At 48.5% G+C, this 24,872-nt stretch overlaps 2 protein-coding genes across 3 annotated transcripts in view; one reads left to right on the top strand and one right to left on the bottom strand.

The window, feature by feature from the left end:
- Positions 1-727: 727 nt before the first annotated feature.
- Positions 728-5,066, bottom strand: NUDT2 (nudix hydrolase 2). Its single transcript, XM_038744196.1, has 2 exons — positions 4,893-5,066; positions 728-1,156 (listed from the first exon to the last, which is right to left on the bottom strand). The coding sequence occupies exons 1-2, from the start codon at positions 5,017-5,019 to the stop codon at positions 843-845; spliced, it is 441 nt and encodes a 146-aa protein (XP_038600124.1). The 5' UTR covers positions 5,020-5,066; the 3' UTR covers positions 728-842.
- Positions 5,067-10,716: 5,650 nt separating this feature from the next.
- KIF24 (kinesin family member 24) overlaps positions 10,717-24,872 on the top strand; it is a 54,218-nt gene continuing 40,062 nt past the window's right edge. Inside the window, exons 1-2 of one of the 2 annotated variants that reach the window (XM_038743909.1) lie at positions 10,717-10,845; positions 23,060-23,702. In XM_038743909.1, the coding sequence (XP_038599837.1) occupies positions 23,086-23,702 (617 nt within the window). In that variant the 5' untranslated portion in view covers positions 10,717-10,845; positions 23,060-23,085. The remainder of the gene's footprint in view (positions 10,846-23,059; positions 23,703-24,872) is intronic. The other variant, XM_038743910.1, reaches the window with a different exon arrangement.

Below are 24,872 nucleotides of genomic sequence, written 5' to 3' on the forward strand. Positions count from 1 at the left end.
CCAGCTCGCTCTCATTCAATCAAATGTATTGTGCGCTTACCGAGGGCAGAGCACTGTACTAAGTGCTTGGGAGAGTACAATACAACACAAACAGACCCATTCCCTGCCCACAACGAGCTTAGAGTCTAGAAGTGAGCTTAGATGCTTGCTCGTCAGTCCATGCACTTGGATCTGTGACCTTCAGACATTTGGTATTCACCCCACCGTGCTTATGTACATATCCTTATACTGTCTGTTATAAATGACTTCTCCTCCCTTCCTGGACCACCTCTAAAGTAATTCCCTCCCCGCCCCCCACCGAGTACGGGGGTGGGGGCCGTTCCAATCGTGTTTAGTGAGCGCTTACTGTGTGCCGAGCGCTGTACTAAGCACTTGGGAGAGAAGGCCTACAAGAATGTGTTGATTTGGCTTGGCACGCTTCCCCTGCCTTCAAAGGGGCATTTTCCTGGCCTTGGTTTCCCTGAAAACTTAGCTGCCCTCTGCTGCCGGAGGAGTCGGAATTCTGTGGCCGAACTGTACTTTCCAAGCGCTCAGTCTAGTGCTCTGCATATGGTAAGCGCTCAGTAAATACGATGGAATGAATGAATGAAGTTGGCGGGCATAGAAATCAAACCCGGGGTCCGTGCTGCCTCAGAACTCTCGGACTCTGTCTCGAGAACGACCGGGCAGCCCGCGCAAATCTCTCCTCCCTCCCTTCCTGCTTCCGTCGCAGCCCCACAGCCGCCTCTGACACTTAGGTATTTATTCGGAGCCGCCCTGGGCCGAGGGTTTAGGCAATCGGATGGCCACTTACGGTGGGCGGGGAGCGCGTTGGGCGCTCAGTAGAGCAGTGGCTACCGCCATTACTCACTGGAGCAGAGGAACTGGTGCCCTTGTCTGAGCGAGCGCTCCATGTCCTCGAACTGTGCCAGCTGGCACGCCTCCTCCAGGCCCAGCCAGCGGTAAGCCTGGTGCTCATCTGAGAGGCGGATCTCGGCGTTGTAGTCGTTCACTTCTGCCAGCCAGTAGATCACCGTCTTGGGTTTGTTCCACGCCACGTAGCTCAGCTCGCTCTTGAACCCTTCGATGAGGGTCAGCTGGCTGGGGGCCAGGCCCGCTTCCTCCTGGGTCTCCCGCAGGGCGGTCTCCAGATCGTTCTCTCCCGGGTCCACGTGGCCTGGTGGGGACCGACGGGGAAGAGAGGAAGAGCAGGGAAGATAGGGTGGAAGCGTGGCATTTTCCCATCAGCGGATTTAAAGTCTTTGCAGGATTTCCGCGTTCTGGCCGCTTAACGTCCTATTGGGCTTTTTGCTTGGAGAAAGCAGCCTGGCATGCCCGAGATCAGTCCCCATTTCCGCCAAGGCCCCCCCTCTTCTAGGGCCAGAAAAGTTTCCGTGCCTGTAGGGCTGTCGAATACCACCCCTACTACTACTACTATTAATGATAATAATTGTGGTATTTGTTAAGCACTTACTATGTGCCAGGCACTGTACTAAGCGCTGGGGTGGATATCAGCAAATGGGGTTGGATACGGTCCCTGTCCCCCGTGGGGCTCACAGTCTCAAACCCCATTTTACAGACGAGAACGGAGGCCCAGAGAAGCGAAGTGACTCGCCCAAGATCACACAGCAGACAAGTGGCAGAGTGAGGATTAGAACCTATGACCTTCTGCTTCTCCTCTGGCCTAGTGGAAAGGGCTCGGACCTGGGAGTCAAAGGACCTGGGTTCTAATTCTGGCTCCCCAACTTGTCTGCTGGGTGACCTTGGGTGAGCCACTTCACTTCTCTAGGCCTCCATTCCTCAACTATAAAAAATGGGGATTAAATCCGACTCCTTCTACCTTCACTGAGAGTCCCAGGTGGTGCAGGTGCTGTATCCAACCTAAAAATCTTGTATAATAATAATGGCATTTATTAAGAGCTTACTATGTGCAAAGCACTGTTCCAACTGCTGGGGAGATTACAAGGTGATCTGGTTGTCCCACGTGGGGCTCACAGTCTTAATCCCCATTTTACAGATGAGGTAACTGAGGCACAGAGAAGTAAGCGACTTGCCAAAAGTCACACAGGTGACAAGTGGCGGAGCCGGAATTTGAACCCATGACCTCTGATTCCAAAGCCCATGCTCTTTCCACTGAGCCACGCTACCCCAGTGTTTAGTACAGTAGTTGGCACCCAGTAAGTGCTTACCAAACATAACAATAATAATAAAAATAATTCCCGCCTTTCTGGTTGCAGTGGTTAGCAGCAGGTAGATGGAGAGTTGGCTACATTGGGAGGCTTTTTTCTTTTTTTGCAAAGAAGCAGAGTATCGCCCTTCAGTGGGTGAGAAAACAAGGTTGTCCCCTTTAAGAGATATTTTCCGTTCTCCTTCTCAGCAATCTCTGAAACCAGTCCTGTATTCATTCCCTCACTGCCCATTTAATGTGCTCCCTCTCCTTAGAAAATGAGAACACTGGGTTCTTATTACCACCTTTCCTCTGAACATAGCAGAGCATTTTCCATCACCTATCTCTGGGTGATCGGAAGCAGAAAGCCCACAGAGAGTTTCGGCTGAAAGTCAGGCGTCGGGCTCAGGAGTCCTGATTTCTGGAGTTGGGTTTCATATTCGGGCTCCCTGGACATTAACTTTTGTTGAGCGGATCCCGAAAGCGTAATCCCAATTCTTTCCCCTCTTTTTTTTTTTCCTGAGAAGAGCTGGATTTCTTTTCCACACGGGAAGTCCCATTGGGAACGTAAAGTGAGGCCAAGCATGGCAACCTCCCCCTAAACTGCCCCCTAAAAAATCAGAAGGCTGGCAGGCAGCCCCAGCCCAGGGCACTGACTGGCAAACAGCTGTTATGAACTGGAAGCTGACAGAGAGAAGCAACATGGCGTAGTGGATAGGGCATGGGGAAGGTCATGGATTCTAATCCCGGCTCCACCACTCTGCTGTGTGACCGTGGGCATGTCACTTCACTTCCCTCTGCCTCGGTTCCCTCATCTGTAAAATGGGGATTGAGACCGTGAGCCCCACGTGGGACAGGGACTGTGTCCACCTCGATTTACTTGTATCCCCCCCCCCCTCAACCCACCAGCTCGTAATAGAGTGCCTGGAGCAAAGTCAGCGCTTAACTAATACCATTGTTATTATTACCGGCCTAAGGGTAAAGAAGAGGGCAGTGCTTTTGGTCATGTTTGAGTGTATTTTCTGGTAATCAGCATAAACAGCCTATGCTGATGGCCCTGTAACCTTGTGGTGGAAACTAAGCAACTCTGAGACGGAGCTGAGGGTGCGGGCCTGTGACACTGGTTAATGGAATTGTTCTCGTGCTCCTCAATCATCCCCCATCTCTGGTACCTGAACCCCATTTAGCTAGGACGAGAGTCTGTGCCAGGGGTCCCTACAGGTATGTGGGGCAGGGGCTGGGAGTGCAAGAAACGACCGGCCCCCTCTGTGACCCCCTCACCTGGCTGGGCCTCTCTCTGTGCCCCTCCCTGGGCCCCGTCACCCCCATCAGGACCTTCCTGGGGTCCCTCTGTACCTCCTCACCTGGCTGCCCTTTCGCCCAAGCCCTTCAGCCTGGCTAGGCCTATCCTCATGCCCTCTCCTCTGAGCCGGCCCTCCCCTCTGCCCCTTTCTTTGGCTCGTTGTGGGCACGGAATATGCCTACCAATGCTGTTATATTTTCCTCTGCCAAGTGCTCAGTGGACATTCATTCGTATTTATTGAGTGCTTACTGTACTACACACTTGGGAGAATACCACCAGACATATTTCCTGCCCACAACAAGCTTAAAGCCTAGAAGGGGAGACATTCGTTAATATAAAAAGTAAATGACAGATACGGACGTAAGCGTTTTGGGGCTGGGAGCGGGGAGGAATAAAGCAAGCCAGACAGGGCGATGCAGTAGGGAGTGGAAGGAAAAGAAAAGAGGGCGGAGTCAGGGAAGGTCTCTTGGAGGTGTTGAAGTGGGGGAGAGTCAATGCCTGTAGGATATGAGGAGGGAGGGCATTCAAGACCAGGGGCAGGATGCGGGTGAGAGATCGGTGGTGAGACAGACGAGAGGGAGGTACAGTGAGAAGGTTGGCATTAGAAAAGTGAAGTGTGTGGGCTGGGTTGATGCTGATGATGGTATTTGTTAAGCGCTTACTATGCGCCAAGCACTGTTCTGAACGCTGGGGGAGATCCAAGGTCATCAGGTTGTCCCACGTGGGGCTCGCGGTCTTCATCCCCATTTTCCAGATGAGGGAACTGAGGTCCAGAGAAGTGAGGTGACTTGCCCCACATCACCCAGCTGACAAGCGGTGGAGCCAGGATTAGAACCCCCAACCTCTGACTCCCAAGCCTGGGCCCTGGCCACTGAGCCACGATGGATGTTGAAGTTGCCAAGGATCAACAGAGGGATGGAGAAAGAGAGAAGGAATGTGAGAAAAGGATCAAAACAGTTCAAGAAGTTGCAGGTGGGTCCTGGCTGGGGGGTGGTGATACTAGAATCTGTGGCAGGTGGTAGAGGCTCTGCATACAGTAATCACTCAGTAAATACTCCCGATTGATTGACTGATTGATGGGCTGACAATGGATGAATCCTCCTCTCTCAGTCAGCAGGGGAATGGAGCAACTTCGTCGGCGGAGGAGGACAGCAGTGACCTCAAAGAGAAAACGTCCTAGCGACCCGGCCGTCCCTGCCCCAACCTCACTCAGGAGACTCCCCCCAACCTGCATGTCTACCTCCTCAATTCTATCTATTGAGCACTTTCTGGGTGCGAAGCACTGTATTAAGCATCTGGAAGAGCCCGTGGTAACAGAGTTGGAATGGTCCCCTGCCTGCGAGGAGCTGACGGGCTACACTTCCGGTGAGTCGGTTTGAAGGGGGTTTTGGGCTCCCCCAAAAGCCCCGGCCCTTCTCGTTATGCACCCCCAAAGCCCCTCACCTTTCGGAGGAGTCCAGTGGTGAGTCCCGTTCGACGCCTGCAGCAGAAGAAACTCGATGGCATTGTTGTCCACCTTGGGGATGCGAGGTCGCCGGAAGATGATCAAACCACAAGCTCTTAGAGCCATGATCTCCCCAGCAATTTGGACGATGCACGGAAGTGCCTGGGAGCACCACTCTGAGGACCGAGAAGAATTAATAATGATGATGATGGTATTTGTTAAGTGCTTACTATGGGCTAAGCGCTGGGGGAGATGCAAAGTCAGCAGGCTGTCCCACGTGGGGCTCCCTGTCTTCATCCCTGTTTTGCAGATGAGGTCACTGAGGCACAGAGAAGCTAAGTGATTGGCCCCAAGTCACACGGCTGACAAGTGGCGGAGCCGGGATTAGAACCCACGACCTCTAACAAGCAAACGCGAGCTTTTTGGGGAGGAGTTTATTCATTCAGTTGTATTTACTGAGTGCTTACTGTGTGCAGAGCACTATATTAAGCGCCTGGGAGAGTACGAAAATCAAGAGAAACATAGCCACCACTGGGGTCCTCATCAACCTTGGCGCTGTCTGAGCCGCATCTGTGAAGCCCCAGCCCAGGGGATTATCGGGGTACACAGAGGAGCGTGATTCCTGCCCTTGAGGAGCTTACAGTCTAATGGGGGCAGGCAAGTGGGCGTAAATGAGGAGGAGAAACAAGGCCCTGGGAAAAGAGCGTGGAACTGGGAGTCAGAGGACCAGAGTTCCAATCCCGGCTCTGCCTGTGCCTTCTGTATGACCTTGGACCAGTCACTTCCCTTTTTTGTGCCTCAGTTCCTTCGTCTGTAAAATGGGGATGAAGACCCACGTGAGACAGGGACTGTGTCCAACCCAATCACCTTATATCTACCCCAGTGGTTAGTACAGTGCCTGGCCAGAGTAAGCGCTTAACAAATACCACAATTACTCTTATTATTACAATACAATGGAGTCAGAAGATGATAATAATAATAATAATTTTGGTATTTGTTAAGCGCTTACTATGTGCAAAGCACTGTTCTAAGCGCTGGGCAGGATACAAGGTGATAAGGTTGTCCCATGTGGGACTCACAATCGTAATCCCCATTTTACAGATGAGGTAACTGAGGCACAGAGAAGTTAAGTGACTTGCCCAAAGTCACACAGCTGACAAGCGGCAGAGCCGGGATTTGAACCCATGACCTGTGACTCCTAAGCCCGTGCTCTTTCCACTGAGCCATCAATCCGTCGTATTTATTGAGCGCCTACTGTGTAGAGAGCACTGTACTAAGCGCTCAGGAGTTGACAGACACGTCCCTCGCCCACAGGGAGTTTACGGTCTGGGGGGGGACAGACATTAATAGGAATAAATCAATTTCGGATAAGTGCTGTGGGGTTGAGCACTCGAGTGATGGCCTGTAAGCTCTGGACTGTAAGCTCGTTGTGGGCAGGGAATGTGACTATTGTTGTATTGTAATAATAATAATAATCATGATGGCATTTGTTAAGCGCTTACTATGTGCTTAACAAACTATGTGCTTAGCGCTTTGTTAAGCACTTACTATGTGCTTAGAACACTGTTCTAAGCACTGGGGGGAGATACAAGGTGATCAGGTTGTCCCACGTGGGACTCACAGTCTTAATCCCCATTTTACAGATGAGGTAACAGGCACAGAAAAGTGAAGTGACTTGCCCAAAGTCACACAGCTGAGAAGTGGCGGAGCTGGGATTAGAACCCATGACCTCTGACTCCCAAGCCCGGGCTCTTTCCACTGAGCCACGCTGCGTCTCGTACTCTCCCAAGCGCTTAGTACAGTGCTCTTGCACGCAGTAAGAGCTCAATAGATAGGATCGAATGAATGTTGCCTCAAAACTCCCACCTCTTGTGGACCGCCTCAGCCACCAACCTTAAACCCAAGAATAAACCCAGACGAGAGTGTCAGCTCTGGGGGGTCTTTGGAGGAGCCATGCTGCTTCAGTGGATAGAGGACAGGCCTGGGACTCAGAAGGACCTGAGTTCTAATCCCAGCTCCTCCACCTGACTGCAGTGTGTGACCTTAGGCAAGTCACTTCGCTTCCCTGGGCCTCAGTTCCCTCATCTGTAAAATAATAATTGTGGCATTTATTAAAGTGCCTACTATGTGCCAGGTACTGTACTAAGCATCGGGGTGGGTACAAGCAAACCGGGTTGGACACAGTCTCTGTCCCACATGGGACTCACCGTCTTTTAATCCCCATTTTGCAGATGAGGGAACTGAGGCACAGAGAAGTCCCAAGGTCACACAGCAGATAGGTGGCAGAGCTGGGATTAGAACCCAGGACCTTCTGACTCCTAGGCTTGTGTTCTAAGACTGTAAGCCCTACGTGGAATATGTGGGCAGTGTCCCATCTGATTATCTTGTATCTACCCCAGCTCTTTGTAGAGTGCCCGGTACATAGTAAGCGCTTAACAGATATTAAGAAAAAAACAAACAAAAAACCCAGAGACTAGGCTTACCCTGGATCATCAACAGGATAGTAAAACAAATCAAACTGTACTTTCCAAGCACTTAGTACAGTGCTCTGCACACAGTAAGCGCTCAATAAATGATTGAATGAATGAGTGAATGAATGGTCCCACTGCTAAGATTCAGAGGAACACGACTGACTTTGCGATAGCTTGCCGGCCAAGAGGTCAGGTCTTTTACAGATAAAGCCTAGGTGGCTAAAATTCCTCCCGCCATAGAGCCAGTACGGTTGGGGGAACAGTCTTCTAGGCACTCAGGGTGACGGAGAGGTTTAAATAGCCCCATGACCCTGCACCACAACCCTGGCAAATAAAGACTGTGTCCATTCTGTTGAAACAGCTACGGGCCCCTTCTGGTCCAGCTCATCGCATTCTGCTCCTTTGGGTCCTCGGAAGCAATCTGTAACTCGAAGCGCTCTCTGGCAATGAGTGGAATAATAAATAATGGAAGCAGGAGAGAGAATTGGAGAGGGGTTGGCAGGGGAGAAAGAAGTGTTTCTCTCTGAAACGACAAGCGGGCAAGAGAAATGGGACTAAGAAGGAGATCATGAGTCCAGGGAGCACGAGAGTGGAATGAAGGAAAAATCAAGGGAGGTGGAAAGATGGCACCAGGTTTTCTCTGTCCTTTTTATACAAAACATATCACTGATGCTCAAGCAATATGAGCTGTTGTCATTCTGGGAGCAGCATAGGCGGAAAACTGGGTGTTAAAAAGTAATTATTATCCTTGGTCTCGTCTATCTTGCGGGTGACCTCAGGCCTGGGCCCTCTTCATATCAGACAGATGAACATTCGCCCCACCCTCAAAGCCTTATTGAAGGTTTCATCTCCGCCAAGAGGCTTCCCTAACCCCCCATTTCCTCTTCTCCCACTCCCTTCGGCGTCCCCCTTTCCCTTGGATTTGCTTTCTTTATTCACCCCGCCCTCAGCTCCACAACACTTTTGTACATACCTGTAATTTATTTATTTATACTCATGTCTGTCTCCCCCTCTAGAGTGTAAGCTCGCTGTGGGCAGGGCTTGTGTCTACCAACTCTGTTATAATAGAGGAATAATAACAATAATAATAATGATGGCATTTGTTAAGTGCTTACTATGTGCCAAGCACTGTTCTAAGCTCTGGGTAGGATACAAGGTGATCAGGTTGTCCCACGTGGGGCTCACAGTCTTCATCCCCATTTTACAGATGAGGTAACTGAGGCACAGAGAAGTTAAGTGACTTGCCCAAAGTACTCTCCCAAGCGCTTAGAACAGTGCTCTGTACACAATAAGCACTCAATAAATATGATGATGATGATGGTATTTATTAAGTGCTTACTATGTGCCAGGCACTGTTCTAAGCGCTGGGACACTCAATCGTATTTATTGAGCGCTTACTGTGTGCAGAGCACTGTACTAAGCGCTTGAGAAGTACAAGTCGGGACAGATATAAGGTCATCAGGTTGTCCCACGTGGGGCTCCCAGTCTTCATCTCCAATTTACAGATGAGTTCACCTGAGGCCCAGAGAAGTGACTTTTAGACTGTGAGCCCACTGTTGGGTAGGGACTGTCTCTATGTGTTGCCATCTTGTACTTCCCAAGCACTTAGTACAGTGCTCTGCACACAGTAAGCGCTCAATAAATACGATTGATTGATTGACTTGCGCAAGGTTACACAGCAGACAGGTGGCAGAGGCGGGATTAGAACCCAGGTCCTCTGACTCCCAAGCCAGGCCTCTTGTCACTCTCCCTATGGGGAAGGGGCGGATAGTCGTGTCCCCAGGCCCCGGCCTACCATTCATTCATTCTGTCATATTTATTGAGCGCTTACTGTGTGCAGAGCACTGTACTAAGCGCTTGGGAATAATAATAATAATAATAATAATAATGACATTTGTTAAGTGCTTACTATGTGCAAAGCACTGTTCTAAGCGCTGGGGGGATACAAGGTGATCAGGTTGTCCCACGTAGGGCTCACAGTCTTAATCCTCAGCACAATTCAGCAATAAAGAGAGCTAAACCCTACCCAACAATGGGCTCACAGTCTAGTAGAGGGGCTACTGGCCACTACCCCCTTCATCATCGCTTAGTGCTTGGCACATAGTAATAATAATAATGATGATGGCATTTGTTAAGAGCTTACTATGTGGGAAGCACTGTTCTAAGCGCTGGGGTCGGGGGGATCCAAAGTGATCAGGTTGTCCACCGTGGGGCTCACAGTCTTCATCCCCGATTGACAGATGAGGGAACTGAGGGCCCAGAGAAGTTGAGTGACTTGCCCAAGGTCACCCAGCTGACAAGTGGCAAGAGAAGCAGCGTGGCTCAGGGGAAAGAGCGCGGGCTTTGAAGTCAGAGGTCAGGGGTTCAAATCCCTGCTCCGCCAAGTGTCAGCTGGGTGACTTTGGGCAAATCACTTCTCTGGGCCTCAGTTCCCTCATCTGTAAAACGGGGATGAAGACTGTGAGCCCCCCGTGGGACAATCTGATCACCTTGTAATAATAATAATAATAATCATGGCATTTATTAAGCGCTTACTATGTGCAAAGCACTATTCTAAGCGCTGTGGAGGTTACAAGGTGATCAGGTTGTCCCACGTGGGGCACACAGGCTTAATCCCCATTTTACGGATGAGGTAACTGAGGCACAGAGAAGTTAAGTGACTTGCCCATGACAATTGGTGGAGCCGGGATTCGAACCCATGACCTCTGACTCCAAAGCCCGGGCTCTTTCCACTGAGCCACGCTGCTTCTCTTGTAACCTCCCCAGCGCTTAGAACAGTGCATTGCACGTGGTAAGCGCTTAATAAATGCCATCATTTTTTATTATTAAGTGGCGGAGTCGCGATTAGAACCCACGACCTCTGACTCCCAAGCCCGTGTCCTTTCCACTGAGCCACACTGCTTTATCAACATCATTGTTATTATTATTACGTCACCCCCACTGAGGCCTGGGGGGGGGGACCCAGCCCCGCCCAGCTCCCCCCAGCCCTCTCCATGGCAACTCACCTGGAGCAGCCGGAAGCCCCCGCGCCCCGACCGAGCGGAGGGCGGGCCTTCCGCGCTCCGGCCAATCAGAGGGCGCGGCCTCCCTGACGGACCAATGGCAGGCCCGCGCGCCCGGGGAGGGGGCCGTCGGGCGGGGGGCGGGGCTAAGGGGGCGGGGCCGCCCCCGGCCTCCCAGCTCCCGATTGGCCGAGAGCGGACGGAGGGGCGGGGAACGGGGGGCTCCTATTGGCGGGCTCTCGGGGGCCCCGGGCGCGCGCGAGCGTTCGAACGGGCGCGTGGGGGCGTCGCCATGGAGACGCGGCCTACCCACCCGTCGGCAGGCGGCCGCACGGGGACTTCCAGGCGGGCCGGGCCCGTCCTGTCCCCGCCGGCCGCCCTCCATCCATCGCCCGGCTCGGCCCGGCTTCCGGTTCGGACGGGGTCGGAAGAGGAGGAGGAAGAGGAGGAGAAGAAGAGGAGGGAGGAGGCCGAGGCAGGTGGGGGCCCGACAACCCCGCCACGAGGCTCTTGCCCCTTGGCGTCACGTCATCTCCCCCTGTCTCATCTCCGTCTCTTGTAGCCCGGGATCCCGTTGTGGGGGTAGGGATCAGCCCTATCATCCTCATCAATCGTATTTATTGAGCGCTTACTATGTGCAGAGCACTGTACTAAGCGCTTGGGAAGTACAAATTGGCAACACATGGAGACGGTCCCCACCCAACAGTGGGCTCACTGTCTACAAGGGGGAGATAGAGAACAAAACCAAACATACCAACAAAATAAAATAAATAGGATAGATATGTACAAGTAAAATAAATAGAGTAATAAATATGTACAACCATATATACATACATACAGGTGCTGTGGGGAAGGGAAGGAGGTAAGATGGGGGATGGAGAGGGGGACGAGGGGGAGAGGAAGGAAGGGGCTCAGTCTGGGAAGGCCTCCTGGAGGAGGTGAGCTCTCAGCAGGGCCTTGTTGCCGACTTGGACTTCCCAAGCGCTTCGTCCACTACTCTGCACACAGGAAGCGCTCAATAAATGCGATGGAATGAGCCCCCCCCTTTTCCTCTGCTCCTCCTCCCCTCCCCATGGCCCCCACTCCCTCTCTCTGCCCCAACCCCTTCCCCTCCCCACAGCACTTGCATGTATTTGTACATATTTATTGCTCTATTTATTCAATGAATGATGTGTATATATGTATAATTCTATTTATCCGTTTTGATGCTATTGACACTTGTCTACTTGTTTTGTTTATATGTATATATGTTTGTACATATTTATTACTCTATTTACTTATTTATTTTACTTGTACATATCTATTCTATTTTATTTTGTTAGTATGTTTGGCTTTGTCCTCTGTCTCCCCCTTTTAGACTGTGAGCCCAATGTTGGGTAGGGACTGTCTCTATATGTTGCCAATTTGTTCTTCCCAAGCGCTTAGTACAGTGCTCTGCACATAGTAAACGCTCAATAAATATGATTGATTGATTGTTTTGTTGTCTGTCTCCTGCTCCTGTCTCCTGCTTCTAGACTGTGAGCCCGTTGTTGGGTAGGGACTGTCTCCGTCTGTTGCTGAATTGTACTTCCCAAGCGCTTAGTACAGTGCTCTGCCCACAGTAATTGCTCAATAAATGCAATTGAATGAATGAATCTATAATTCTATTTATCCATTTTGATGCTATTGACACTTGTCTACTGGTTTTGTTTTGTTGTCTGTCTCCTGCTCCTGTCTCCTGCTTCTAGACTGTGAGCCCGTTGTTGGGTAGCGACTGTCTCCATCTGTTGCTGAATTGCACTTCCCAAGCGCTTAGTACAGTTCTCTGCACACAGTAAGCGCTCAATAAATGCAATTGAATGAATGAATGAATCTATAATTCTATTTATCCATTTTGTTGCTATTGACACTTGTCTACTGGTTTTGTTTTGTTGTCTGTCTCCTGCTTCTAGACTGTGAGCCCGTTGTTGGGTAGGGACTGTCTCCGTCTGTTGCTGAATTGTACTTCCCAGGCGCTTAGTACAGCGCTCTGCACACAGTAAGCGCTCAATAAATGCAATTGAATGAATGAATCTATAATTCTATTTCTCCGTTTTGATGCTATTGACACTTGTCTACTTGTTTTGTTTTGTTGTCTGTCTCCTGCTCCTGTCTCCTGCTTCTAGACTGTGAGCCCGTTGTTGGGTAGGGACTGTCTCCGTCTGTTGCTGAATTGTACTTCCCAAGCGCTTAGTACAGTGCTCTGCACACAGTAAGCGCTCAATAAATGCAATTGAATGAATGAATGAATGAGTGAATGTCTCTTTCCCTCTTTCTCACTGTCTCTCTTTCTGTCTCTGCGCGTATGTCGGTTTCTCACTGTCTCTCTGCTTTCTGTGTGTCTCTCCGTCTCGCTTTTTCTCTGTCTCATCTTTCTGCTTCTCTGTGCCTCTGCTCTATCTCTGTGTGTGTCTGTCTCTCTCTTTGTCTCTGTTTCTCACTGTATCTCTGCTCTGTCTATCTCTGTGTGTCTGTCTTTGTCTCCTCTCAGCTCGCTCTCTCTCTCTCTCTCTCTGGCTCTCTGTGTGTGCCTGTCTCTCTCACTGTCTCTCTGCTCTCTGTCTGTGCGTCTGTCTGTCACTCTGTCTGTCTCTCTTTTTCTCTGTCTCATCTCTCTGCTCTGTTTCTCTTTCTGTCTCTGCTCGCTATCTCTCTGTCTATCTCTCACTGTCTCTCTCTGTCCATCTCTGTGTGTCTCTCTCTCTCTTTCTCTGTGTCTCATCTCTGCTCTCTCTCTTTGTCTCTGTTTCTCACAGTCTCTGTCTCTCTGCTCTCTATCTCTCTGTCTTTGTCTCTGTCTGTCATCTCTGCTATCTATCTCTTTTTGTCTCTCTCACTGTCTCTGCTTTGTTTATTTGTCTGTCTCTTTCTGTCAGTCTCTCTGTGTCTCTGTCTCATATTTCTGCTCTCTCTGACTATCTCTTTGTCTCTGTTTCTCAATGTCTCTCTTTCTGTCTCTGTTTCTCAATGTCTCTCTGTCTCATATCTCTGCTCTCTCTGACTATCTCTTTGTCTCTGTTTCTCAATGTCTTTCTGTCTCTGCTCTCTGTCCGTCTTTCTGTCTCTCATCTCTCTGCTCTCTCTTTGTTTCTCACTGTCTCTCATCTCTGCTCTCTATCCCTGTCTCTCATTCTTTCAGTCTCTCTCCATGTCTCTCTTTCCCGTTGATTCTCTCTTTGTCTCTGTCTCTCATCTCTGCTCTCTCTGATTATCTTTCTCTCTTTGTCTCTGTTTCGCACTGTCTCTCTGTTCTCTGTCTTTCACTCAGTCTCTCTCCATGTCCCTTTCTCTTTGTCTCTCTCTTTCTCTCTGACTCTCATCTCTCTGCTCTCTCTGACGATCTTTCTCTCTGTCTCTGTTTCTATTTCTCTGATCTCTGGCTGTCTCTCTGCCTCTCCCTTTTTCTGTATTTCAGCCAATCTTGTTTAGTGAGTGCTTACTGTGTGCAGAGCACTGTCCTAAGTGTTTGGAAGAGTGCAATACAACAGTCAAGCGACACATTCCCTGCCCACTCTTTCTCTTTGTTTCTCTTTCTCCATCTCTCTTTCATGGTCTGTATCTCTCTTTCTCTCAGGCTCTCTGTCTCTGTCTCCTTGCTATGCTCTCTGACTACCTTTCTCTCTCTGTCTCTCCCTGTCTCTCTTTTCTCTCTCTGACTCTATATTTCAATCAGTAGAGTCAGAAGGTATTTATTGAGCACTTACTGGGTGCAGAGCACTGTACTAAGCATTCAGGAGAGCACAGCACAACAGTATAACAGACACACTCCCTGCCCACACTTTCTCTCTCTCTTTCATGCTCTGTGTCTTCCTCTCAGGATCTCTTTCTCCAAGTCTCTCTCTGTCTCTCTCTCTCTCACTCCCATTAAGATATACAACTGGGAAATGGTGGGTAACACTTGGGGGGATCCCCTTAGCCGTTCTTCTGGGAAAAGTCGAGGGAGCAGAAGATATGGATCTATGGGAAGAGGGCAGGATTGGAGCTTGAGAATAATAATAATAATAATATAATAATAATAATTATGATATTAAGTGCTTACTGTGTGCCAGGCATTGTCCTAAGCGCTGGGGTGGGGTGTACAAGCATAGTCCCTGTCCTGCATAGGGCTCAGAGTCTTAATCCCCATTTTACAGATGAGGTAACTGAAGAACAGAGAAGTCAAGTGACTTGCCCAAGGCCACACAGCAGATAAGTGGTGGAGCCGGGATTAGAACCCATGACCTGACTCCCAGTCCAGGGCTCTATCCACTAGTCAAGGGGGCTGAGGAGGGTGAGGGATGGAACCGTGAGTGGAAGAATTGCTTAGGGGGATCAGTAGCATCTTTATAATTATAAATGATTTATTTATATTAATGCCTGTCTCCCCCTCTGGACTGTAAGCTCAGGGAGTGTAGGCAGGGAATGTGTCTGCCAACTCTATCGTATTGGACTCTCCCAAGCCCTGAGTTAGTGCCCCAAGCATTCAATAAATACCACTGATGAGGATGATGATGATAGTATTTATTGGGTGCCTACTGTTCTCCCTCCTATTTAGACTGAGAGCCCCATATGGAACCTGGTGATCTCATATCTGCCCCAGTGCTTAGTACAGTGCTTGGCATAGAGTGAGCTCTTAATGAATACCACAGTAATTATTACTGGGTGCAGAACTTTGTACTAAACACTTGAGAGAGAGTAGTAGCAGAGAATAGATATGATCTCTGACCTCAAGGAGTGAGACATGAGAGGTGTAGACTCCGTCGACCCCTGGCCCACATCCCACCTCTGGCCCGGAATGCCCTCCGGCCTCACATCTGCCAAAAGTTCACTCTTCCCCCCCCTTTCAAAGCCCTACTGAGAGCTCACCTCCTCTAGGAGGCCTTCCCAGACCAAGCTCCCCTTTTCCTCTGCTCCCCCTCCCCTCCCCACCGCCCCAACTCTCTCCCCTTGCTCTGCTCCCCTCCCCACCCCGCAGCGATTGTGTGTGTGTGTGTATATATATACATATTTATAATTCTATGTATATTAATGGTGTGTATATATCTATAATTCCATTATTTGTATTGATGCTTATCGATGCCTGTTTGCTTGTTTTGTTGTCTGTCTCCCCCCTTCTAGACTGTGAGCCCACTGTAGGCAGGGATTGTCTCTATTTGTGGCTGAATTGTACTTTCCAAGCATTTAGTACAGTGCTCTGCACACAGTAAGCACTAAATAAATACGATTGAATGAATGAACCAAGATCTTTGTGGTTTGGTCAGCCTAATAACAATAATAATAATAATAATATTTGTTAAGCACTCACCACGTGCCAGGCACTGTACTAAGTGCTGGGGGGGATACAATCACTTATTACCTTATTACACTTACTACAATCACTTATTCCCTTCACGGCCCTGAGAGCTCACCTACTCCAGGAGGCCTTCCCAGACTGAGCCCCTTCCTTCCTCTCCCCCTCGTCCCCCTCTCCATCCCCCCATCTTACCTCCTTCCCTTCCCCACTGCACCTGTATATATGTATATATGTTTGTACATATTTGTTACTCTATTTATTTTACTTGTACATATCTATTCTATTTATTTTATTTTGTTAGTATGTTTGGTTTTGTTCTCTGTCTCCCCCTTTTAGACTGTGAGCCCACTGTTGGGTATGGACTGTCTCTATATGTTGCCAACTTGTACTTTCCAAGCGCTTAGTACAGTGCTCTGCACACAGTAAGCGCTCAATAAATACGATTATTACTAAAGTACTGTTTGCCTCCAAAGAACACAGTCTGACATTTTCCACAGAACTCTTCATTTTTTCTGTCAAAAATTTTTTTCTCGCTTCACCAGAAGATGTCGTTGATGTCAATAAGTCAGTTCTTGGAACACTTTATGGAAGATTGACATTTTACAGAGAAAGCATCATTTTGGGACCCTAGGGCTAATTAATTCTGCAGTATTTCTGTACCCTTTGCATAATATAACTAGCAAGCCATTTTGTTCTAGTTTTATGTTTGCGTAGCCTCTGCCATTATGATATATAAGCATTTGTATTTGCTTTATTCAAATGGCATAGTGTCAGAAATAGAGAGAGAACACCTTATTGCACCTATAAAGTTAAAATTGATTAAATGGTGAAGAATAATTTAGGCTCCCCGGGCTATTTTTACTGTATTTAACCTTAAGTTTCAAGCATAGGCGAGGGACCCATTTTGGGAAGCATCTCTGATCTCTCCTGGTCTGTCAGTCAGTCAGTCAATCGTATTTATTGAGCGCTTACTGTACGCAGAACACTGTACTAAGTGCTTGGGAGAGTACATTATAACAATGTAGCAGACACATTCCCTACCCACAAAAAGCTTACAATCTAGAGGGGGAGACAGACATTAATGTAAATAAATAAAATTACAGTTGTTTACAGAAGTGCTGTGGGGCTGGGAAGGGGTAATGAATAAAGGGAGCTCATCAAGGCAGCGCAGAAAGGAGTGGGAGAAGAGGAAAGGAGGGCTTAGTCGGGGAAGGCCTCATGGAGGAGATGTGCCTTCACTGAGGCTTTGAAAGGGGCAGGGAGTAATTGTTGATAGGATATGAGGAGGGAGGGCATTCCAGGCCAGCGGCAGGATGAGGGCGAGAGGTCCGCGGCGAGACAGATGAGACTGAGGTACAGTGAGAAGGTTGGCGATAGAGAAGCGAAAAGCGCAGGCTGGTTTATAGTAAGAGGATATCCAGGTGAGGTAGGAGGGGGCAAGGTGATTGACTGCTTTAAAGCCGACGGTGAGGAGTTTCTTTTTGATGCGAAGTTGGATGGACAACCCCTCCAAGGTCTTAAGGAGTGGGGAAACATGACTTAGAACATTTTTATAGAAAAATAACTCTGATGCAGTGTTGCTTATTCAGTCATTCCAAGGACGTCGCCCATTTCTCCCTCCTCCTTAGACTGTGAGTCCCCTGTGGGACAGGGACTGTGTCCAACCTAATCATCTTGTATCTACCCCAGATTTTATTACAATGCTTGGCACATAGTAAGCGCTTAGCTACTATTATTATTATTGTTATTATTACTATTACTTTCTCTTCACAAATGCCTTACTTTTAACTCAGTCAATCCACAGTATTTATTGAATGCCTGCTGGGTTCAGAGGGCCATACTAAACCCTTGGGAGAGCAGAGTAGAATTAGTAGACAGGATCCCTGCCTTCAAGAAGTTTACAACCTAGCAGAGGAGATGATCACAGAAATAGTTTACAGATAGGTGGAGGAAGGAAAGGAGGGTAGAAATCAATCAGTGGTATTTACTGAGCACTCAGTGCATGCAGAGGACTCTACTAAGTGCTTTGGAGAGTATGATATAACAGTTGGCGGACACGTTTATTGCCCACGTGGAGCTTTAGGTGAGTTATTGCTTAAGTAATAATGATGATGGCATTTGTTAAGCGCTTACTATGTGCCAAGCACTGTTCTAAGCCTGGTCTGGAAGATATAGAAGGGTGGTTGTTTGTAGGCCAGTGCTTAGGTGATGCCCAAGTGATGAAATGGCAGTCAGGGGTGGATATAACCTGGGGAGGTGAGTTCCCAGCACCCCAAATCCTACAAACTCACCCACAACCTCCAGATCTGTTATGTTATGTTGCCAACTTGTACTTCCCAAGCGCTTAGTACAGTGCTCTGCACACAGTAAGCGCTCAATAAATACGATTGATTGATTGATTCATACCAATCTTGAGCATTTTGCAACTCTGTGATTCAGTTGTACAGTTACTCTGATTCTAAAATGGTAAATGTGTTACATCTGTCTCCCCCGTGTAATGATAATAATAATAGCTGTGGTATTAGTTAAGTGCTTACTATGTGCCAGGCACTGTACTAAGCGCTGGGGTGGAGACAAGCAAATCAGGTTGGGCACAGTCCCCGTCTCATGTGAGGCTCACAGTCTTAATCCCCGTTTTACAGCTGAGGTAACTGAGGCCCAGAGAAGTGAAGTGACTTGTCCAAGGTCACACAGCAGACCAGTGGCACAGCCAGGATTCGAACCCCTGACCTCCTGACTCCTAGGCCCCTGCTCCATCTGCTACACCATGCTTCTTGTCACCATCCTCACCTTCACAGCGAAGCGGGCAGAGAACGTGTTCCTTTATTTTGTACCATAGTATAAAACTTGTAGTATTTATTAAGCGCTTACTGTGTGCCGAGCTAAGGCTCAGGTGCTCAGTACAGTGCATGGCACCCAGTAGGCACTCTATAAACTCTAATACTACTCCTAATTAATTGGGGAAAACCTAGAGGAGATGTGATTTTTCAAAGGGTGGGGAGCGTTGTGGTCTGGCAGATCTGAAGGAGCAGGGAATTCCACCGCCCTTGTTGAGATAAGAACTCATCTTACCTCCGAAGACTCTCTCCTGATCCCCTTCCCCGACATTTTTGTCACTGTCAATAACAGTAATTCATCCCGTTACCCAAGAGCACACCCCTTCCCTTATTAACTCCATTACCCCAAGCACAGCAACTCAGCAGCTGCCTTTAGCACGTCCATATTTTTTCATTTATACTTCAGTAGCACTCATGTGCATAAACAATTGGCGAGTCTATTACTCTGACTACTCAGTTAGGAAATATTTCCATGTCTGTCTCCCCTATTAGGGCGTGAGCTCCTTGTGGGCAGGGAACACGTCTCCTGTTTCCTTTGTCTTTTCCCAAAGAGTGCTTTGCACCCAGTGGTCATCATCATCATCATCAATCGTATTTATTGAGCGCTTACTATGTGCAGAGCACTGTACTAAGCGCTTGGGAAGTACAAATTGGCAACATATAGAGACAGTCCCTACCCAACAGTGGGCTCACAGTCCAAAAAGGGTCGTTCAGTACCGTTACTACTACTTCTCAAGGGTGAATTTGAGTTCCACATAGTTCAAAATTTGGAAGTTTTTTAGCCAAAGTGGTTTAAAATGCCCTAGTTTCCTCACCTATGCAAATCTCCATCTTTTGTGACCCTCTGCTCCTCCTTGATTTTCTCTCTCCGCCTCCCCCCCCCCCTTAATTATCTCCTTTTGTGTAATTAAGAAATCTAATAGGGCCTTATCCTTCCTCCGTGAAGACCTTTAGAGATGGTTAAACAAATCCATCTAATCAATCAGGGTGGTATTTATCGAGTGCTTACTGTGTAGACCACCATCCAGAACATTTGGGAAAATAAAGTTGGTAGACATTTTCCCCTCCCACAAAGAGTTTACGGCATACAGGAGGAGATAGATATCAAAGTAATTTAGGGATAGGGGAAATGGCAGCATGTGAAAACAGGTCCATAAATGTTGCATGCCAGTAAGTGCTCAGTAAATCTGAATGAAAGAATGAATGTTGAGGCACTGAGGGTGAGGTACAGATCTGAGTGGATAAGGGACACAGAGGGGAGCTTGTTGTGGGTAGGGAATGTACCTGTTTATTGTTAGATTGTCCCCTTCCAAACGCTCAGTACAGTGCTCTGCACGCAGTAAGTGCTCAATAAATACGATGGGCTGAAACGAACGAATGAACAAATTGAGCCTTTAGTCAGGGAAGGCCTCAAGGAGGAGGTGTGATTTTTGTACTCAGATTCCCCTGCCACCCTTGAATGTACCCATAAGCCGGCCCTGGGAGAATGCCATGTTTGGAGGTCTCGAGGGTGCTTAAAACTCCACTGGGCTGCTTTGAGATTAGCCTGCCCCTCTCACTCAAACCGGACAATCCTTTCCCCATCAGGGCTTCGCCAGCAAGTCATCTCCGCCACAGTTGTTCCCCAGCTGTCCGTGGCAATATTATATTGCACCAGGCTCAGCTTGGGTTTATCTTTTGAAGTGCTTTCCTAAACTCTTCTGTTCTCCTTCTGCTCACTGTTTAAAAAAAAAAAAAGTTGGCCATTTTTAACTGCCTTCTAGTCTCCTCACAAGACTGACTCTCCTAAATTCTTTTGTTCTCCTTTAGATTAATGATAAAAAAGTGACCATATTTAACTGTCTTCTATTCTTCCCAGAAGACTGATTCTCCAAAACTCTCCTGATCTCCAGCTCACTGTTAAAAAGAAAAAAAGTGTCTGTGTTTAGCTCTAGACTGTAAACTCGTTGTGGGCAGGGAACATGTCTGCTACTTCTGTGTATTGCACTCTCCCAAGCACTTAACACATTGTATGCACTCAATTAATATCATTGATTATTGATTAGCTGTCTTCCATTCTTCTCACAAGTCTGCAGACTCATTGACTTTCTATGATCATGGCCTCAATTCCCACGGATTACTGTTCCCTATTTTTTTTTAATGGTATTTGTTAAGCGTTTACTATGTGCCAGGCACTGTTCTAAGCACTGGGGTAGATACAAGATCATCAGGTTTGACAGAGTCCATGTCCCACACAGGGCTCACAGTCTTAATCCCCATTTTACAGATGAAGTAGAGAAGCAGTGTGGCTTAGTGGATAGAACATGGGCCTGGAATTCAGAAGGACCTGGGTTGATTAATTAATTATGGTATTTGTGAAGCGCTTACTGCATGCCGGGTGCTGTACTAAATGCCGGGGTGGATACAAGCAAATTGGTTTGGACGTAGTCCCTGTCCCACATGGGGCTCACAGTCTCAATCCCCATTTTACAGAAGAGGCAGCTGAGGTCCAGAGAAGTGAGGTGACTTGCCCAAGCTCACCAGCAGACACGTAGTGGAGCCAGGATTAGAACCCATGACCCTCTAACCCCCAGGCCCGTGCTCTATTCATTTCCATTCATTCAGTCATATTTATTGAGCGCTTATTGTGTTCAGAGCACTGTACTAAGCGCTTGGTACAGTACTAAGCGCTTGCTCTACCCACTACTAATCCTGGCTCTGCCACATGTCTGCCATGAGCTCCGTGAGGGATAGGGACTGTGTCCAACCTGATAATCTTGCATGTATTCCAGTGTTTAGTACAGTGCTTGACACATAGTATGTGCTGAATAAATACCACAGTTACCATTATTTTTAGTAGTAGTAGAAGTAGCAGTGGTATTCTGTGCTTTTAGGACCATGCAGTGTACAGAGTAAAGTACAATTGAACTTGTGTGTGTAGAGCGTTACAAAATCATTGAGGCCTTCAGCTCAGAGAACCCCATCCCAAGAAGCTAAGAATCTAACCTGTTTCAGAGACCTCCAGAGAAATCGATTCCACAGCTGTACTCAATAACGAATAACATTCCCTATCCGTAAACCCTTCTTTAAAACTATCAATCCAGTATTTATTGAGCGCTCAGGTACTCAGGGCTTGGGAGAGGACAGTGCAGTCCTTTATCCTGCGACTTAAATCCGCCTCCTTTTGTCCTTCCCCTACAAAAGATGGGGGGACGATGGTCACCCATCCCAGACTAGAGGACATGATTAAGTCACCCAGCCTCCTTCTCCACTTCAGGGTAAATAACCCCAGGTCTTTCCAGACCTTAGCCAAACCATCTCTGTGCCTCCCCCAAAGACAGGGCAAGAGCGGGATGAGAGACAGTTGGGTGGGCACAAGATGAAACCCCTGCCCCCAGCCTGGGGCTCATCCTCCTCTGAGAGGTTCTCTGAAAGTGGAGTGGGGGAATGGAACTATTATAGCCCCAGTCTGCCCTCCATCATGGGATAGCCCCATGACGCCCCGCATGTTGGCCTAGTGGATAGAGTCGGGGCCTGGGAGCCAGAAGGGCCTGGGTTCTAATTCTGACTCTGCCACTTGTCTGCCGTGCGACCGTGGGCAAGTCGCTTCACTTCTCTGGGCCTGAGTTCCCTCATCTGTAAAATGGGTATTGAGACCGTGAGCCCCTTGGGGGACGGGGACTGTGTCCAACCCAGAGTAAACCCTATCTCCCAAGTTAGTTATGTCCGCTAATGTCACTCAGAGCGTTTCCAAAAGTGCTTTTTGTTATTCGATGTAATCGATCTATCCTTCTCCACCCCGAAAGATTTTCGCATCCTTTTTCTCAGCCTGAGGAACAGTTGGACCACATGTTGAATGTCTAAAATTAGGCGTATTGCATTCTGTGCCCCGGGGACAAGGTTTCAGTAGTTCAGGGCATTCGTTCGGAAGACTTTGCAAGTGCAGGAAGTCTTTGGCAACCAGTAAGTGACTGCTGTTTGAATATGTAACTGTCTGTGTGCCTTAGTCATAAGACAGAAGGGGGGCAACTTTTATCTTTCATTTTGGCAGGATGGATTTTTAAATCATCACCCCTGCTTCTGTTGCCTGAAGTTCAACTTGTCGTTCCCCGGTGGCATCCACTGAAATCTTAGAATAATTAATTCTACAAGTCGGTGGGCTGAGGATGGGCTTATAGCTCTGAACTGGAGGCTCGTTACGGGCAGGGAAAGGCCCCCCCTTCCTCTTCTCCCACTCCCTGCTGCGTCGCCCTGGCTTCCTCCTTTTATTTATCCCCCCCTCCCAGCCCCACAGCACTTAGGTCCGTATCTGTCATTTATTTTTTTATGTTCATGTCAGTTTCCCCCGTAAACTCTCTGTGGGCAGGGAATGTGTCTGTTGCTGTATCGTACTCTCTCAAACTCTTAGTGCAGTGCGCTCAAAACATATGACTGCTTAGTACAGTGATCCATCCACAGCGTCCGCTAAATACCGTTAATGGATTGATCGATTGGGGTGGCGAAGAGAAGTGGGTTGGTTTAGGGCTGTCAGCCGCGGCTATCGTATTTTACCGGTTTTTTTTTGTGTTGGTTTTTTTTTAAATCCAGGGGTTCCTATCAAAGTCCTCACAGCAATGGCATCCTGTTTGTACGAGTGTCTTTGTGAGGCAGAACTTGAGCAGTATTACCCCCATTTCACTGCCGCGGGGTTCCAGAAGATAGATGAACTGGCCAAGATCACGATGAAAGACTACACCAAGTTGGGAGTCCGCAGCATGAGTGACCGCCACCGCCTCTTCCAGCTCATTAAAATCATCCAAATCACGCAAGAGGAAGACCAAGCGGCCAGCGGTTCCAAACACCGCCTTCAGGCACGGAGCCGCCATCCCCTTCAACCTCAGGATCCCAGGCCGGGGCCCCGGAGACAGCTGCACTTCGATTCTCCCGTCGACAGAAGGGACGGAACGGTAGGAAACTGGGGATTCGAACCATGCTGCTCGGCGGGTTTCCCTGCCGACGAACGTGAGCCGGACCCGGTCGAAATGCTAGAGAACGTTCTTCCAGGGGACAGACCATTCCAGCCCAAGTGGAAAATCCCCACAGCTGCCCCTGACGATCCCTGTATACCGCGAGAAATCAACACTTCAGCGGACGATCTTGCTCCGTACTGGGGGGACGGCAGACTTCCCATCGTCCAAAGAGTCACTCACGGGTCAGGGTATAACTACGGAGTGCCTCATTCTTGTTTCAGGTAATACTCATTCCTTTTTGTCTCTTTTTCTCTAGGATAGCTAACGAGAGTCCCTTCCCTTTGCACAAACTAAGGCGACCCTCTCCATCTGCCCCAAGTGGGTGTGTCACTGAAATGAAATGATGAACAGTTTTGGTGTAGGCAGAGAAAAAAAACAACGAATAAGCGATTGGGACTTTCCAGATGGATAGAAAGATTATCTTGGCCAGTTGTGGTGAACAGCTGCTACTTGCCTGGATCTGCTAAGAATAGGCGGTCATGCCCTTCCGGCACATGTCTTTGTGGTATTTGACTTCTGACTTGTTTTCTCCTATTGGCCAGTGGAGCATAATTCGGGAAAAAGAGCCGTAAAAAGCAGATTCCCCAAGGTGAAAGTAAGACACCTTGCCGGTCTTCAGTGGAGGAAAAGCCTCACCGTCCATAATACAGCACTTTTTTTTTTTTAGTACTTCAAATTGGCCTTTTTAAAGAAACTTGGAGGGAATTTTAATAGCACTTTCGTTCATTCATTTGTATTTTTTGAGCGTCTCACATGCAGAGCACTGTACTGAGCGCTTGAGGATTGACTGGTCTCCTAGCAGTGCGAGATTTATGGCCCAGCATGCCCTTCCAGTCCTGGTATTGTCTGAGCAGGCCCTGTCAGGGAGTGCAGAATATGAGGTCATTTTATGAAACACACAGTTGGAGTGCAAGGGGGAGAATGTCATCGTCCCCTTACGTCAGATCTGAACTTAAAGCAGGACCTCCATGGATGAAAGGCAAAAGAAACTCCTTCTCTCACCCCAAAGGTGATCGATCGATAATCAGTTAGTTGATTGATTGATTGATTGATTAGTGGTGTTTATGGAGCACCAACCAACTGCTCTGGCCTTGCCGCCCCCACCATGCGGGTGGAGGGGAAAAGCCCACCCTGCTGCTCTCTGATCCAGCAAACGGCGGAGCCCCCGTCAGCTGGACCATGGCTGAGCGGCATCTAAGACACAGCATGGCCTAGTGGATAGAACACAGGCCTGGGAGTCTGAAGGACCTGGGTTCTAATCCCAGCTCCGCTACAGGCCTGGTGTGTGACCTTGGGCAACTCTCTTAACTTCTCTGAGCCTCAGCTCCCTCATCTGTACAGTGGGGATGAAGACTATGAGCCCCATGTGGAACAGAGAGTGTGTCCAACCT

The sequence above is a fragment of the Tachyglossus aculeatus genome, chromosome 3, assembly GCF_015852505.1.
Source record: "Tachyglossus aculeatus isolate mTacAcu1 chromosome 3, mTacAcu1.pri, whole genome shotgun sequence".
NCBI lineage: Eukaryota > Metazoa > Chordata > Mammalia > Monotremata > Tachyglossidae > Tachyglossus > Tachyglossus aculeatus.

Excerpts from the sequence above, each read along its gene's own strand:
- NUDT2 (XM_038744196.1), bottom strand. The coding sequence starts at position 5,019 with ATGGCTCTAAGAGCTTGTGGTTTGATCATCTTCCGGCGACCTCGCATC. Across the intron at positions 1,157-4,892 it reads CCACTGGACTCCTCCGAAAG|GCCACGTGGACCCGGGAGAG; the intron begins GTGAGGGGCTTT and ends GGTCCCCACCAG.